This window comes from Bufo gargarizans, chromosome 1 (assembly GCF_014858855.1).
Source record: "Bufo gargarizans isolate SCDJY-AF-19 chromosome 1, ASM1485885v1, whole genome shotgun sequence".
NCBI classification, from domain to species: Eukaryota; Metazoa; Chordata; class Amphibia; order Anura; family Bufonidae; genus Bufo; species Bufo gargarizans.
In genome coordinates this window covers 734,270,237-734,286,621 of record NC_058080.1, presented here as the reverse complement: position 1 = coordinate 734,286,621, position 16,385 = coordinate 734,270,237, and the positions used below count along the sequence as shown (strand labels likewise).

Here is a 16,385-nt window from a genome sequence, read left to right as displayed (position 1 = left end):
AAAATAGTCAATTTTTCAAAATTTTCTGTTAAAGTTTGGATTTTTTTAAATTAAATATAGGTAAAACATATCCACCTGAATTAATCACTAACATAAAGTACAATGTATCACAAAAAAAAATCTCAAAATGGCTTGGATAAGTTAACTCATTCCAAGTTATCACTACATAAAGTGACACATGTCAGATTTGCAAAAATAGGTTTGGTCAGGAAGGTGAAAACTGTCTATGTCTTGAAGGGGTTAAAAGAATGAAGTGTATTTGGTCTTGAGAACAGCAATATTAAGGGATATGAATAACCCATATAAATATATAAATGGGCCATACAAAAAATATGGTGAAAAGCAGTTCGACGTAAAATCCCCACAAAAGGAAAGGGGGCACTGCTCCATTTGGAGAAGAAAAAGCTCAGTCTCCAGGGGTCACAAGGCTTCTTCACCAGGTGGTCACGGTAGGAACCGTTGATAGTTTTCAAAAAGGCTTAGACGAATTCTTAGATTTAAATAACATTAAAGAATAAAGAGGTTGTCTGATAGGTGCAGGACCCACCTATCTCCTAAATGGAATCCCAAAAATGGTGGATTCATTTCTCTGGGGCCGGCGAAAATACCCGAGCCCTGGCTTGGCTATGTCCGTCAGGCCCATAGAAGTAAATGGGAGTGGTGACTGGTCATGCGCGGTGCGCTCCTATTCACTTCTATGGGGTGGTGGCCGGATTGGAGTCCTCCAGCCACCACTTTGCCTGCTCCATTCTCGATATAGGTGCGGGTCCCAGTAGTGGACCTATCAGATAATCAGACAATGGGGGTATTTCCTAGTGGTATGCCCCCATTGTCTCAGATCAGAATACCCCTTTAACACTTATGAAAATTTGTAGAATTCTCCCTTTTCCTTAATTCGCATCTCCACCAATCCCCTGGTTGAGCTTCATGGACTTATATCTTTCTTCCACTGTAATATTTTACCATATATTACTTACATCTAATGGGTTGAAAAGTGAATATACTATAAGCTGAAAAGTGTAACGGAAATCATTCTCCTCCAGGAAATGCCATAAGAAATGCTTTTTAGTCACAGGTTTTACTGGGATCTTCTAGATTTATAAACTGTTTTGCCTTTCATCCGTTTAACTTTGTCTTATTATAAATTCAGTTGTTTGCATTTCTTTTTTGTTTTTCAGACAACAGATTACTCTACCATGGCATCTCTAACTGGTGGCTTGGATGAAATGAAATCCAGTCTAACAAGTTCATCTTCAGGGGATTTAGGAGGAACTGTTCCTGGACACCAATCATATCCTATTGTAACAGGTAAGTCCACTTTATTAAAATAAACTTTCATTTGACACCTAATTACCGTATTTGTCGCCCTATAGGACACACCGGCCCATAAGACGCACCTAGGTTTTAGAGGAGGACAATAAGAAAAAAAAATTTTTGAACCAAAAGGTGTGCTTTTGGTGGGTTTTGAACTAATGGTGGTCTGTGGATGACACTATTATGGGGGATCTGTGGATGACACTGTTATAGGGGATCTGTGGATGGCACTGTTATGGGGATCTGTGGATGGCACTGTTATGGGATCTGTGGATGGCACTGTTATGGGGGATCTGTGGATGGCACTGTTATGGGGGATCTGTGGATGGCACTGTTATGGGGATCTGTGGATGGCACTGTTATGGGGGATATGTGGATGACACTGTTATGGGGGATATGTGGATGACACTGCTATGGGGGGGGGGATCTGTGGATGACACATATATAGCATCTTGTTAGACTGGATTTCATTTCATCCAAGCCACCAGCATCTTATGCTATATATGTGTCATCCACAGATTTCCCCCATAACAGTGTCATCCACAGATCCTCCCCCCATAAGTGTCCCTGTGTAAAATAGTGAATAACCCCAAATACAGGGGGTTAATGAAGCAGGCGGAGGAGGTGCCTGACGTAGTGAGTGACGTTACGCTGCCGCCCCCCCGCCCGGGTTGCCTACGGGAGTTTCAAGTGAGTACCGTACTACATAGATTTCTCTATGCTGCAGAGGATCACTATAGTTTAAAACAGTGCCCATGCCTACACGTTACCTGTTAATACTACAGTGAGCGGTGCCCGGTGTAATAGAATACAGTGACTGCACCGGGCCCCTCTGCCATTACAACACCAGATGCCGGCCCCCACCCCTCCTCCCTCCCTGCGGATACACCGCCTGCCACGCAGTGTAAATGGTAATATTCGCCCCATAAGACTGAATTAATCTCAGTGATATTTAGGATGCGCAAACGTTATACAGGAGGTATAGTGCAAGTAATATCGCTGTCACCAGCGGCTAATAGAAAATTACACTGAATTAATGTCACTGATATTTCAGATGCGGTTATACTGAAGATATAGAGCAGGTAATGTCGCTGCCATCAGCAGCAAAAAAATTAGACTGTCACTGATATTTCGGATACGCAAACGTTATACAGGAGATGTAGCGCAGGTAATGTAACTGTCCGCAGCGGACACTGTCTACGTAAAAAGTACACTGGATGTCACAGATATTTTTAGGCTGCGCACACGTTACACAGGAGATGTAGGGCAGATAATGTCGCTGTCTGCAGCGGCCAAACAATTGCAAGCTATGTAGCGCAGGTTGCGCTAATAATTATATTGCTGCCAGATACAATAGTCCTTAAAAGGACTTTTGGGTCTCTAACAAGTTTTCTCAATAAAAATATTAGTATTTCAATCCCTACACTATCTGTCCCTTCTTCAGCACAGCTCTGCCTGACTAAGACTGAGCCGAACATGTGTCATCGGGTGCTATATAGCACCCGATGGAGCGTTCCGTCCAGCCAATCACTGTGATGCCAGTAGCCAACATGGCTGCGGAATTACAATGAATGGCAGTACTTACCTGCACGTTTATTGGCTGTGTAGCAGTCAACAAATGTGCAGGGAGGAGTCTCAAGAATTGTGCTTGAGGACACGTGGTTTTCGGCCGAACACCGCGATGTTCCAAGCACAGCGATGCTCGAGCCAAACTAGTGTTCGGCCGAGCATGCTCACCCAACATTAGATAAGACTTATTGTCATCTATTATAAATGGTGGATTCTCTGTTATCTATACAAATGTGATATCTGTCATTGTAATCATGCCTTGATGATAATGAGATGACTGCTGAAAAGTTAACTGTATGTATTTTAGGCCAAGTGGCAGGTGTGTTTTCTGTTAACACATATCCTATAGTGCACATATGCCTTATTCTTACTAGTAAATCTTAAAACATCTTATGTTAAAATAAAATGGGAGCCTTGTTGAATTGTGACCCCTCCATCCAAATTCAAAATTCTTGTATCACATAAAATATGAGATAATGCTCAAAGAGGCTGCAACACTCATTTATTCACATGGAAGGGATGGATCATTCTAAACCCCTTAGTGACCACCCTAATGCCTTTTTACGGTGGTCACTAAGGGGTTTTAGGCTGGGCCGCCACTTTTTTACGGCTGCCCAGTCTAAGGGCTGCAGCAGTGCCGGCGGGCTGTTTAACGCTTTACATGCCACGTACAATGGCGCTCGCTGCATGTAAAGCACTGACAGAGGGAGTAAATGCGATCGCGGGGTGCCGATGTGTGTAAAGGCAGGCTGGGGTCTTATGAAGGCCCCAAGACTGCCTTGAGTAGTTTCCAGCAGATTGTGCCTCTCTGGCGCCGCCTACTGGTCTATGTCAGTATAGCACTGACATTAAAATGCAATGCACTATAGGGATAATGCATTGCATTTTAAAATAAATCTGAATATTGTCTGTTATAGTCCCCTTGTGGGACTATTAAGTGGTAAAAAAAAGGAAAAATAACACATATATTAAATAAATAAAAATTCCATTAAAAAAATTGCAGAAAAAAAATCTCCCCCATATGTTTGGTATTGCCACATCTGTAACGACTCGGACTACATAAATATCATGTAAATTATCCCCTATGGTGAATGCCAAAAAAAAAAAAAGAATTGCTCATTTATTCTTAGTTGCCACAGAAAAACCTTAATAAAAAGTGATCAAAAAGGGTAATTTACTTCAAAATGATACTAATAAAAATTAAAAATTGTCAGACAAAAATCAAGCCCTCACACAACTCCATAGAAAGAAAAATGAAAAAGTTATGGTTCTTGGGACGCCGCAATGCAAAAAAAAAATAAAAGTTATTCCTTTTAAAAAAAGGGTTTTTTATTGCACAAAAAGTGAAAAAAAAATATATGTATTTGGTATCACTGTAATCGTACTGACCCAGAGAATAAGATATTATGTTATTTACACCAAAAAATGAACGCTGTAAAATTTCTAACATAAAAACGCAGTGGCAATATTGCTGTTTTTCCCATCTCCATGCTAGAAAGAGTTAATAAAAGTTAATAAGAAGATTTTGGGTATCCCAAAATGGTGCCATTAAAAACTACAACTTGTCCCGCAAAAAACAAACCCTCATACAGCTATATAGACAGAAAATTAAAAAAGTTATAGCTCTTGGAAGGCAAAGATGAAAAAAGGAAGAAAAACGCTTGGTCAGTAAGGCCCAAAACAGGCTGGTCACTAAGGGGTTAATCTAGTTCGTAGATAAGTGTAAAGATGCGTGTTGTGCCATCCATAGAATACATGTACACATTTAGTAACCCCGTAATTATAACAACCGGTGTGATTAATCTAAACCATTATTTTTGGTGATCTGATGGAAATACTAACAGATATGGTGCTTATAGATATGACAGCTCAAAGAACATGGCTTCATAGAGCTGTTATGGCTGCTAGAATACTAAGGGGAAAAGAAAATAATTTCCTTGTAGGAGCTGGTGTCGATCACTTCAGTGGGAGCAGCGCTGCAGTAACCAGCATCGTCCATTACACAATGAACAAAGCTATATTATTCCAGTACCAGAGCTACTCCAGAACAGCTGATTGGTGGGGCGCTGGGTGTAAGACCCTTGACGATCTGATATTGATGACATATCCTAGGGCTAGTGTGGGTGTCCTACTCAAAACTCTCTCCAGAACCAGTGCAAAGCATGGGTAAGTCAGTGTGACTAGGTATTCAATCATAACTATGACTTAAGTCAGCACCTGCACTGCAGGAATAGTGATGGCCAGTTCGCAGTGTTCGCCCGCGAACACATGCGATCTGCCATCTTAACTGACAAGTTCGGCGAGGCACAGGTAAGTCCTGAAATGAAATGCGGTCTCCGGGAGCAGGCAGTTCCGAGGAAGGCCCCCGGCGGCTGTTCTCGGAACTGCCTGCTCCCGGAGACCGCATTTCATTTCAGACTGGCTCGCGCAAAGGCACAGGGAAGGACTTACCTGTTCCTCGCCGGACTTGTCAGTTAAGATGGCAGATCGCATGTGTTCGCGGGCAAACACTGCGAACTGGCCATCACTGTGCAGGAACAGCTGGATGCCCAGGCTACTGTGCAGGAGCAGCACTCCCACATTTACCGTAGTTAATGTAGGGAAAGCTGCCTAAAGTAGAGGGTTGTCCTAGTTTTTTTTAGGGTTGCCTACAAGCAACTTTGCCATGCTGTGGATTTACGCCCATGGATTTCACACTTAGCAATGAAAAGGGTGAATTCGGTGGCAAAACTGCAGCATTACTACACTAACATCCACAGCCAATTCCTCACAATTTGCAGCTGCAAATTTTCTGCTGCAGATTTTTCAATGCAGAAAATTCACCAAGGCACAGCCAATTGTGACAGTACCCTTGTTCTTCTCACAGATGGTAGCTAGATGTTGGTAAGTGGGTGGTGGCAACCTGTGTCAGATAGTCTGTGAGTGTGGCAATATCAGAGATGATTAGGTCACACAAGGCCCGGTACGGGACACACAAAAATGGAGGGAGGCGGAGCAAACACTGTAAAGCTTGCCACTGGTCAGCCTTATTATGTCTGCCTCTGAAGGGCGACTACCACACACTGAAAGAACTGATGCTTAGTAGTGTCAGGCCCTGTGATCCTTCATGCCGTGATGCTCCCATCAGGTGGCTGGTGGCCCTGGAACGTCTATTACAGTATTAATAACAGGAAGGAAATGAGGAAGAGGCTGGCGGTCCACTATGCATCGCGGCTCCAATAATTTTTCTTGTGTTAATGCTTGTCCTCCCCGTCTTCATAAATGGCTCATGTATTATTAATTACAATGATACTTATTCTAAGGGAGATAAGAAAGCAAAGGTGATGCTGCTAGAAGATCCTAGTTCACAGTTTTTTTTGTTTGTTTTTTACAAAGAGGGGCCTTAGATTGATAGAAAATAAAAGTAAAATATGTAAACTTTCCTAAAATCCTATAAAAGTAGATAAGCACAAACTATTCATTTAGTAAATTAACTATGCAATATTAATAATATATAATATATAAAAATTGTATTTGTCATCTCCACCCACAGCTGGCACGGACACTGATGCCATTGGGGGTCATTTAGAAATGCTGTATATCACGTCTGATATGACGGGTTACAGACGTGCTGCACAGAGGGGAGGGAAGAGGAGTACCCTTCTACTAGGGAGAGGGGGGAGTGGTGACCCCTAGCTGACCTGGCACTGGCACCTGGCTGTCCTGACGTCCCTAGACGGGCTGCTAACCCATACGCCGATCTAGTGCCTTGTTCCTGGCTTACCCTGAAATAAGCCCTAGGTAGTGAGTAGGGCAGTGTGAGCACTAGTCCTCACCACTGACCCTTAGGGTAACAACAGGGAAAGGATAAACAAAACAAACACCACAAACCATACCTGAATGGAGACAACAACAGGAGTGAACCTGAGATCCAACAGCTCCAGTTCCAAGAGCTCCACAGCAACAGTTGTCTACCTGAGGGCAGAATAGAAGATCTGGAAGGAAGGTCTATATCTGGCAACAAGGGAAGCAGAAAGAGAGAATATACTGTATAGTAGCTGAGAGTGGCTGACAGAGAACAGCTGAAAGGAAAAGCTACAGATTCCTAAATGGGACGAAAAGGATCACAATCCTAACCAGGAATACCTGGACCGGAATCCATTCTCACCACTAGGTCATGGAGCGATCCCTTGAAACCGAGCGAGTAGCCACCCGCTGCAACCTTCTGACCCCAGGCACAACAGGGTTAGCGATAGGTCTTGACACCCTTGTGACACTGTATGTACAAAGATTTTTGTGCATAAAGCAATTAGCATAATAATTTGTGACTTTTTGCCTTTCTCTGTTGATCTCTCCAGGTATTTTTTTAAGTGGGCAGAGCTTAGCAGAGGAGTGGGGCCATTGTGGCTGACATGTTTACTATCATTTACCCAATATCCTAAAATGATTAAGTTATTTTTGGGGACTTGTCATTGTCCAATATGGTGGGGATCTGACACTCTGGACCCCGATCAATCAGAGGCACCATAAAATATACAGTTGATGGAACCATGAATGGGAGCTAAGCTGCCCTAGAGCCAGAAACTAAACAATAGACAGAGCTTCCTGCTTCTGGCTCCATCAACTGTATAGTTTCTGACACTGGCAGTTGCACTAAATAGTTGAATGGTGGGTGGGGGTGTTGGACTCCCATTAATCTAATCTAATCCAATCTAATCTAATATTGATCTATTCTGGGGATAAGCCATCCATATCTAACCCCTGAAAACCCCTTTTACTGCTCTTTTCTGCATATGAAATGGAAGTGAGATAAGTAAATACCTGTTAGCAGTGCAGCCCTACTTGAGCAACATTTCCAGGTTAATCTGTAACCAAGACATAAACTAAAGTGATGCTTACCTCTAAAATGCTATCTGTGCGATCCTCAGCACTATATATTAGCATTCATTAGTCCATGAAATATGTTGTATGTTGTAGCTTTGGGACTGAAAAGGCAATTTGGTTTATTTAGGTAAGAGGGAGCAGCAGCAATTTCCAGAGCGTAGTTATACTGACAAGATAGTCCACAGTAATTAAACATAGTTGGCTTAATTAATGGATAATTCCTTTAGTTCCATGGATAATACAGAGGCTTGTTTAATAATGTGGCACACTGGGCGAAAAAGTATTTACCCATAGAAACCAATTAAATAATAGCTGTCATTTTCCCACGGAATATTTGATTGTTCAGTATTAGGCTCCATTCAGACGTCCGCAAATGGGTCCGCATCCGTTCCACAATATCGGGAATGGGTTCGGACCCATTCATTCTCAATGTGGCAGAACGGGATGCTATGCTATGTGCTCTCCGCATCTGCATTTCCGGAGCGCAACCCCGAACTTCCGGGGTTTGGCCCCGGACTTCTGAGCCGCGGCTCCGCAAAAAAATAGAACAGGTCCTATTTTTGTCCGCAATTGCGGGCAAGAATAGGCAGTTCTATGGGGGGTTCCGGCCTAGTGCATTGCGGATCCGCAATACACCACGGACGTGTGAATGGACCCTTATTATGTTCTGTCCTGTTAAAGCAGGGGCATGCACATTTCATTGGTCAGAATACCAGTTTATTAGATGGTATTTCTTTAAAGGGGCACTCCGGATTTTGATTCTGGTGTCCTGTCCTCAGCGATCCCCATCAATAAGCTGTATGAAGAGGCTATGAGTGCTTAGGCCTCTTCCTAGGCCAGTGACATCACTGTACATCAGTCATATGGCCTAGGTGCAGCTCAGTCCCTATTCAAGTGAAGGTGGTGAGCTGTGATACCATGCACAGCCGCAATCAAATGGATGTCACTGTGCTTGGTAAACTGTGAGGAGGCCACAGCAGCTTCCTCAAACAGCTGACCGGTGGGGGTGCTATGAGTTTGACCTCTGCTGATCTGATATTGATGACCTATCCTGAGAATAGGCCATCTATATGAAAATCCTGGAGAACCCATCTAAATGGACGCAATAACAGTTTGACATAATGTACATTGAAGGCTTGCGTTGCATTACGTTGCATATTATCAATAGTCAACCAGGTGCCTGCAACTGTAGCTCTCCTTTAGGGCTCATTCATATGACTGCACAGTGTTTTGCGGACCGCAAATTGTGGATCCAAAAAACACAGATGCCTCCGGTGTGCGTTCTGCAATATACAGAACAGGCGGCCCATTATAGAAATGCCTATTTTTGTTCTGTGCTGTCTGCATCTTTTGCGGCCCCATTGAAATGAAGGGGTCTTCACCCGTTCCGGAAAATTTGAGAATGGAATCATACTGTTGTGGCAGCATTGTCTGCTAAATATGAGGCAGCAGGAGATGCTACTGTAACGGTCAGCAGAGGAAGAGACCGTAGAGCAGGACTCAAGTACAGTGCAGCAGACAAGGAGGCTGAAGTAGAAACCGGCTTTATTAAAAGAGAACTCTAACTGCCGGAGAAGCAGATTTACAATATGAACAGCTTGAGAATTCACAATAAAGATAATGGAAATTTGCATAAAGAACACAAATGAATCGCAAACACAAGTACAGACAATAGCAGGCTACTCTCTTCTAGGTAGTCCTATCTGTCCCCGCTACCCGGGGTGCACCTCTACGGTGCACTAAACTAAATCCTATTCCACTATGTCCTAGCTCAGGTTAGCATCAGTGCACTCACAGTTCGGTGTCCGGCACATGCAGGCAGATACAGTCTGGGTCCCGATCTGGTTGCTTGCTTGCTTGCTTCAGCGTGGCTCAGCTCTGGCCTCTCTTTGTAGTCTCTGTAACTCTGGTTAGAGATAATCAGCAGCTCTGGACGTGTAATCAGGCAGGGCCTGGAATTCACTCACAGTTCCTCTGGTAAGTGCCTCACACTACAGCAGTCTCTCTTCTACACCAGGACACATCAGCTCAGTCAGGGAGCAAACACACTCTAATGTCCCAGATACTGTGTCACAGCAGGCAGGGAGGAATCACTCTAATCTTCCCTGTGGATCTCCCTCTCAGTGCACAGCGTCCTTCTTCCTGTGTACTCAGACACCCTCAGCCCAGGCTCTCTGCTCTGCCCGGGAAAAACACTTAACTCCTTGTCCTCTGGAAACAACTCCTCTCACTGTCCTACTCAGCCACAGTGGCCTCTGGTGGCTGGAGGGAAACATGACAGTCTGCTATATTTATATGTGTTGGAAATGTTGCTGGATGATCAGGGCTGCCTCTTACATGCCTCCCCACTTAAAGGTGGCCGTCCACTGTTGGGGGAGCGAACTTGCGGAAGTCAGGAGTTTCATCTTCTTCCTTTTGTTCATCCATATCCCCTTCTGGAGTTTCAAAAGTAACCCTTGAGAGACCATCAGCATTAGTGTTCTCTGTAGCGGAGCGGTAGCGAATTGAGAAGTCATACTTTGCGAGGCGAGCCGCCCAGCGTTGCTCCAGGGCTCCCAACTTGGCAGTACCCAGATGGGCCAGGGGATTGTTATCCGTCCGTACGAAGATCTTAGCTCCTGTCAGATATCCTGCAAATTTCTCCGTCATAGCCCACACCAGGGCAAGGAGTTCCAGCCGGAAGGAACTGTAGTTATGGGGGTTTCGCTCCGTATCTCGCAAGGATCTACTGGCATAAGCGATCACCCTCTCATGTCCATCTTGTACCTGCGACAGGACTGCCCCAAGTCCGTAGAGGCTGCCATCAGTAGCTAAGATGAATGGTTTATCAAAATCGGCATAAGCCAAGATGGGGGCCGATGTCAGGGCTTCTTTCAGGGCCTGGAAGGCCTCTTCCTGCTTCTGTCCCCAGGGGATACTTTGGCCCTTGGGTTGCCCAGCCGTTTCTCTCAACAACTCATTCAGAGGGCCCGCTATTTTTGCGTAGTCTTTGATGAACCGCCGGTAGTACCCAGTCAGTCCCAGGAAGGCCTTCAACTCACGCAGTGTTCTCGGCACTAGCCATTGTCGTATTGCAGCCACTTTGTCTTGGGACGGTAGCACTCCGTCTTGGGACACCCTATGGCCCAGGTACTCGATCTCCCTCTTGAAGAGATGACACTTCTTTGGCTTTACCTTCAGGCCGTGGGATCGCAGTCGCTCGAGTACCTGCCCTAGCCGATTCAAGTGTTCTTGAAAAGTAGCAGAGTATACGATGATATTGTCTAGGTATATCAGAGTGGCTTCAAAATTCAGGTCTCCCAGGCATCTCTCCATCAGCCGCTGGAAGGTTCCAGGGGCATTAGTCAGTCCGAATGGCATCCTGTTGAATTCAAATAACCCCATGGGGAGTATGAATGCTGTCTTTGCCTTGTCCTGCTCAGCCACTGGTACTTGCCAGTACCCACTTGCTAGATCCAGGGTGGAGAAGTATTTGGCTCATCCTAGAGCCGTCAGAGACTCCTCGATGCGTGGCAGAGGATATGAGTCTCGCGCAGTGCAAGCATTCAACCGTAATCCACACAAAATCGAATAGTGCCGTCCTTCTTCTTGACAAGCACCACTGGGGCTGCCCAAGGGCTCTGGCTTCCCCGCACCACTCCGGAATCTATCATCTGTTTCAATAGCGTCTTCACTTCCTGGTACAACTTGGGCGAAATCTGTCGATATCTCTCCCGAATTGGTGGAGTGTCCCCCGTCGGTATATCATGTGTGATAGCATTCGTGCAGCCAAAGTCATCGGCGTGGCGGGCAAACGCAGCCTGATTCTCCCACAGCATGGTTTCAACTGCTCGCTGTTGGTCTAAACTGAGAGCCTTAACATCTATCTCCATTTGATCCAAGATGGTTCCCCCATTCCATTCTGGGGTCGGCGCCTCTTCTGCACTGGCAGTAACTGCCAGGGTCCAACCAGCATCCCCTACCGGAGCTAGAGTCACTTCTCTCTGACTCAGGATTTCTCCCTGATGTAGGTACACACGAGCCAGTTCCACTCCTGGTGTCAAGGGAACTTCTAGATATCCCACATTCACAGCACTTATGGGTACTCGTCCATTCTGGACCACTCCCAGTGTCCGGGCCACAAGGACATCCTGACCCAGCTCTCCTAGGCCTGTTGGTTCAACGAACACCTCCATGCCTTCAAGATTACGGAAAGTTCCCACGGGTAACATCAGCACGGTCTCCCGACCAGGGGGAAGGGTGAAGGTAGCCTTTCCTGGCGCTCGGATCGTTCCCACCGCCTGGTGTGCTGGTACACTTTTCTGTGTTCCACAAAAACGGATTAGCCGTTGAAATGCTTTCTGGGTAGGTTTGTGCGGGGTGGCTTGTTTCCAGTAACCCGGCCCCCGTTTGGTGAACATGATCTGATCCAATTCTCGCAGGATATTCATGCCCATTATCACCGGCACATCTTCCTTGAACGTTTCGGGGACCAACAAGATACCTTTCCGCCCCACTTCCTGTCCACATAGCCGTACATTCATCCACACGACCCCTGTGACAGGAATCTGTTGTTGGTTAGCCGCTGTAACCCGGACCAGTGTCTCTCGTTCTGGCTTGGCCAGCGCTTGAAAGTAACGGTAGAAGAATGACTCGGGCATAGTTGTCACCTGAGACCCAGTATCCACTAAGCAGTCGACAGGAACACCTTCGAACTCAGCTCGTATAGTGGGGCACCCTGCGACCAGGTGTTCGGAGCTTTGCTGGGTAACTTGGCTCTCCACCTCCCCTGCAGTACGCCCCACTACTGCAGGGGTCGGTAGTTTAACGGCGGCTCTTGGCGTCCAGCTGGATTATTCCGACACTCTCTGGCGAAATGTCCTAGATCTCCACACCGCCAACACTGTGCCCCTTGACGGCCCACTTTTTGCCTGCGAGTGGGAGGTGCCCTCAGAGCTTGGCTAGATGGCCCCACTGAAGGATAATGAGGGGCTTGATGGTATGGTAAACTAGCATAAGGGCATTCGGGTGTAGGAACCCACGGAGTCGCCTGATAGGTTTGTTGTCGGGCTGGATAGGCAGCCTCAGTAGTATGGCGCGACTCTATCCGTTTCTCCAGGTGTGTCAACTTTTCGTGCATGGCACTCAGGGAGCTCTGCAAGTCTTGTACCACTCTGACCAGGGCTTCCTCATTTCTTGTAACCCCGGGGGGCGTAACGGTCTGGGTCCGTATTACTCCAGAAGCATAGCCGTCTTCTTTGTTTCGCGTCACGGCCTCTGCTAAAATTTGTCGAAAGGTTAGGGTAGGGTCTACTCTGACTCGTTCCCGCAGGGCCTGTTTCAGGGGATTGCTGTAGAGCCCCAGAATAAATTGTTCCCGCAGTATCCGGTCTATGGGTCCCATGCCAGTAACCCCATCTGCCTCTTTTTTTTGTACCTCGGCCAACACTTCCTGTAGGGCTGTAGCGTACTGAGAGACACCTTCGTCTTCCCGTTGAATCCGGTAAAAAAACTTCGCCCGGAGGTGCCCTGCACTGGCTGTTTCCCCATATATTTCTTCCAGGAATCTCACCATCTCTTGCAATGTATTGCGCGTGGCTTCTGGTTGTAGGAGAACATTTCTTCGGGCCTCACCCTCGAGAGCGGCCAAAGCAATTTCTACTTGTAGTTCTGGGCTGACATTGTAAATCCTAACAGCACTCTGTAACCTTGTCACCCAGTCTGACAGTGTCATGTTCTGGCCATCAAATTTGGGTAGCAAGTTGAACAACGTGCCAATAGGAAGGGCCCTTGCAAGGGTTCCACCATTGCCTGAGGTACTCACATTAACATCATGCACATTGCCTTCAGCCGCCTCCATCTCTGTGACTGTACCCTGCTCGCAGCGCCACTTGTAACGGTCAGCAGAGGAAGAGACCGTAGAGCAGGACTCAAGTACAGTGCAGCAGACAAGGAGGCTGAAGTAGAAACCGGCTTTATTAAAAGAGAACTCTAACTGCCGGAGAAGCAGATTTACAATATGAACAGCTTGAGAATTCACAATAAAGATAATGGAAATTTGCATAAAGAACACAAATGAATCGCAAACACAAGTACAGACAATAGCAGGCTACTCTCTTCTAGGTAGTCCTATCTGTCCCCGCTACCCGGGGTGCACCTCTACGGTGCACTAAACTAAATCCTATTCCACTATGTCCTAGCTCAGGTTAGCATCAGTGCACTCACAGTTCGGTGTCCGGCACATGCAGGCAGATACAGTCTGGGTCCCGATCTGGTTGCTTGCTTGCTTCAGCGTGGCTCAGCTCTGGCCTCTCTTTGTAGTCTCTGTAACTCTGGTTAGAGATAATCAGCAGCTCTGGACGTGTAATCAGGCAGGGCCTGGAATTCACTCACAGTTCCTCTGGTAAGTGCCTCACACTACAGCAGTCTCTCTTCTACACCAGGACACATCAGCTCAGTCAGGGAGCAAACACACTCTAATGTCCCAGATACTGTGTCACAGCAGGCAGGGAGGAATCACTCTAATCTTCCCTGTGGATCTCCCTCTCAGTGCACAGCGTCCTTCTTCCTGTGTACTCAGACACCCTCAGCCCAGGCTCTCTGCTCAGCCCGGGAAAAACACTTAACTCCTTGTCCTCTGGAAACAACTCCTCTCACTGTCCTACTCAGCCACAGTGGCCTCTGGTGGCTGGAGGGAAACATGACAGTCTGCTATATTTATATGTGTTGGAAATGTTGCTGGATGATCAGGGCTGCCTCTTACACTACTATTGCTAATGTTGCTATATTACATTTGTAACGCTCTACTCAAAGAGGCATAAAATAAAAAAAAACGTACATATTGATTTATTAATTTTCAGCCTCCGTGATGTTTGGCGTTTAGATTATTTAATCCCAGATGAGATTTATAGAATTCCACAGAATGTCAGTTTCTCACTTCATTCCTATCGGACTCACACTGAGGCTCTGATTGGAATGAAAAGAAAAACGGACTTCTTGTTCACACAGTCTACGCTTCTTGACGGGCTTATTCGCTTGGCATGAAGCCCATACGGCTGTGCATGGAGGCTATGTGGCTCCATAGTACAAAGCCGCACGGCCTCTGTGCACACTCATACTGGCTCTATTAGGCTGGGTATACTCAGAGATATTCTCCCCAAGAAGCAGCACTAAAATAAACGGAATGATAAGTGAGTCCAAGTTTGTGATCAATCACCTAAGTAGATAACATGAGACCTGCCCTTGTCCCTGAGTATCAACAAGCCTAAGGATGCCATGCGAAAGTTTGAGGATGGGTACTTTACTCTGCTTGGAAATTTTGGTGAAAATTCTTTAAAACATATGCGATGTGTGAATCAGAATTAGGGCAAAGGTTGTATAATCTAGTGTTGAAAATTTACAAATCTTGTGTAATATTTCCACCATAAACTTAGGCTACTTTCACACTAGCGGTTTCAATTCCACTATTGAGATCCGTCATAGGGGCTCAATAGGGAAAGAAAATGCTTCAGTTTTGTCCCCATTCATTGTCAATGGGGACAAAACTGAACTGAACGAAACAGAATGCACCAAAATGCATTCAGTTCCATTTGGTTGCATCCCCATTGCGGACAGAAAAATGCTGCAAGAAGCGTTTTTCTGTCCATGATGTGGTGCGGAGCAAGACTGATCCGTTTTCTCTGACACAATCTAGCACAATAGAAAACGCATCTGTCCCCCATTGACTTTCAATGGGGTTCAAGACAGATCCGTCATGGCTATAGAAGACATAATACAACCGGATCCGTTCATGACGGATGCATGCGGTTGTATTATGGTAACAGAAGCGTTTTTGCAGATCCATGATGGATACGCAAAAAACACTAATGTGAAAGTAGCCTTAGTCTAGATGGTCTACAGATGTATTCCAACATCATGCTTTATTATAAATTCAGGGCATCTTTGGACACTTTTGTCTAACTTTTGCACCAACTATTGCGTGGCCTCATTCCATATTTTGGAGCAATTTTGGCACATGTTTGCAAATTTTAAGTTATACCCCTTTCAGGATCGGCCATGCACCTTTTTAAGGGAGGTTCCACAAGTATGTAAAACACACAATAAATAGGTGCAAAGACACCAGTTTTTGGTACATATTAAACCAGAATTCTGAGGCATTTATAAATCTCCTCAAGTGTCTGTAATATGTATTATAAAACATCTGTATTCTCAGAATAGTACATTTTGAAGGTTAGAAAATACACAACACAATAAGAATATAAGAATATTTTCAACCCCCCTGAAAATTCTCCCACCCATTTAAACAGAGAAATATACTACATTAGTTTTGAGCACAAGCAAAACATTAGGACAAACTGCTTGGCATGTCTACGTCTTCATCTTTCTGTTAAGTATCTCCCTACTTAGTGGTAAAAATTAGATTTTTTGGAGAACTTGCACGCTATTTGTATTTTTCTACCACATTAAATATTAAGTTACAAAAGGGAGAGTGAGAAAAAACCTCTTGCTGCCACGGTTCATAAACGCGCTCTCTATTTGCAAGGCAATGACTTGAGCCCACTTCATTACAGCCACAGTCAGCAGTTTTATAAGATGTTTGATTGTTATTAATTACCTGCGGATGCATTTCCAGCCCCAACTTGCTGACTTCAGCTTGCTTC

General features: G+C 45.4%; 1 protein-coding gene across 4 annotated transcripts in view; it reads left to right on the top strand.

Moving 5' to 3' along the window:
* LOC122937770 (paired box protein Pax-5) overlaps window positions 1-16,385 on the top strand; it is a 276,869-nt gene that overhangs the window by 163,990 nt on the left and 96,494 nt on the right. For all 4 annotated transcript variants that reach the window (XM_044292829.1, XM_044292822.1, XM_044292807.1 and 1 more), the window contains one exon: window positions 1,179-1,308. In XM_044292829.1, coding sequence (XP_044148764.1) covers window positions 1,179-1,308 — 130 coding nt within the window. The remainder of the gene's footprint in view (window positions 1-1,178; window positions 1,309-16,385) is intronic.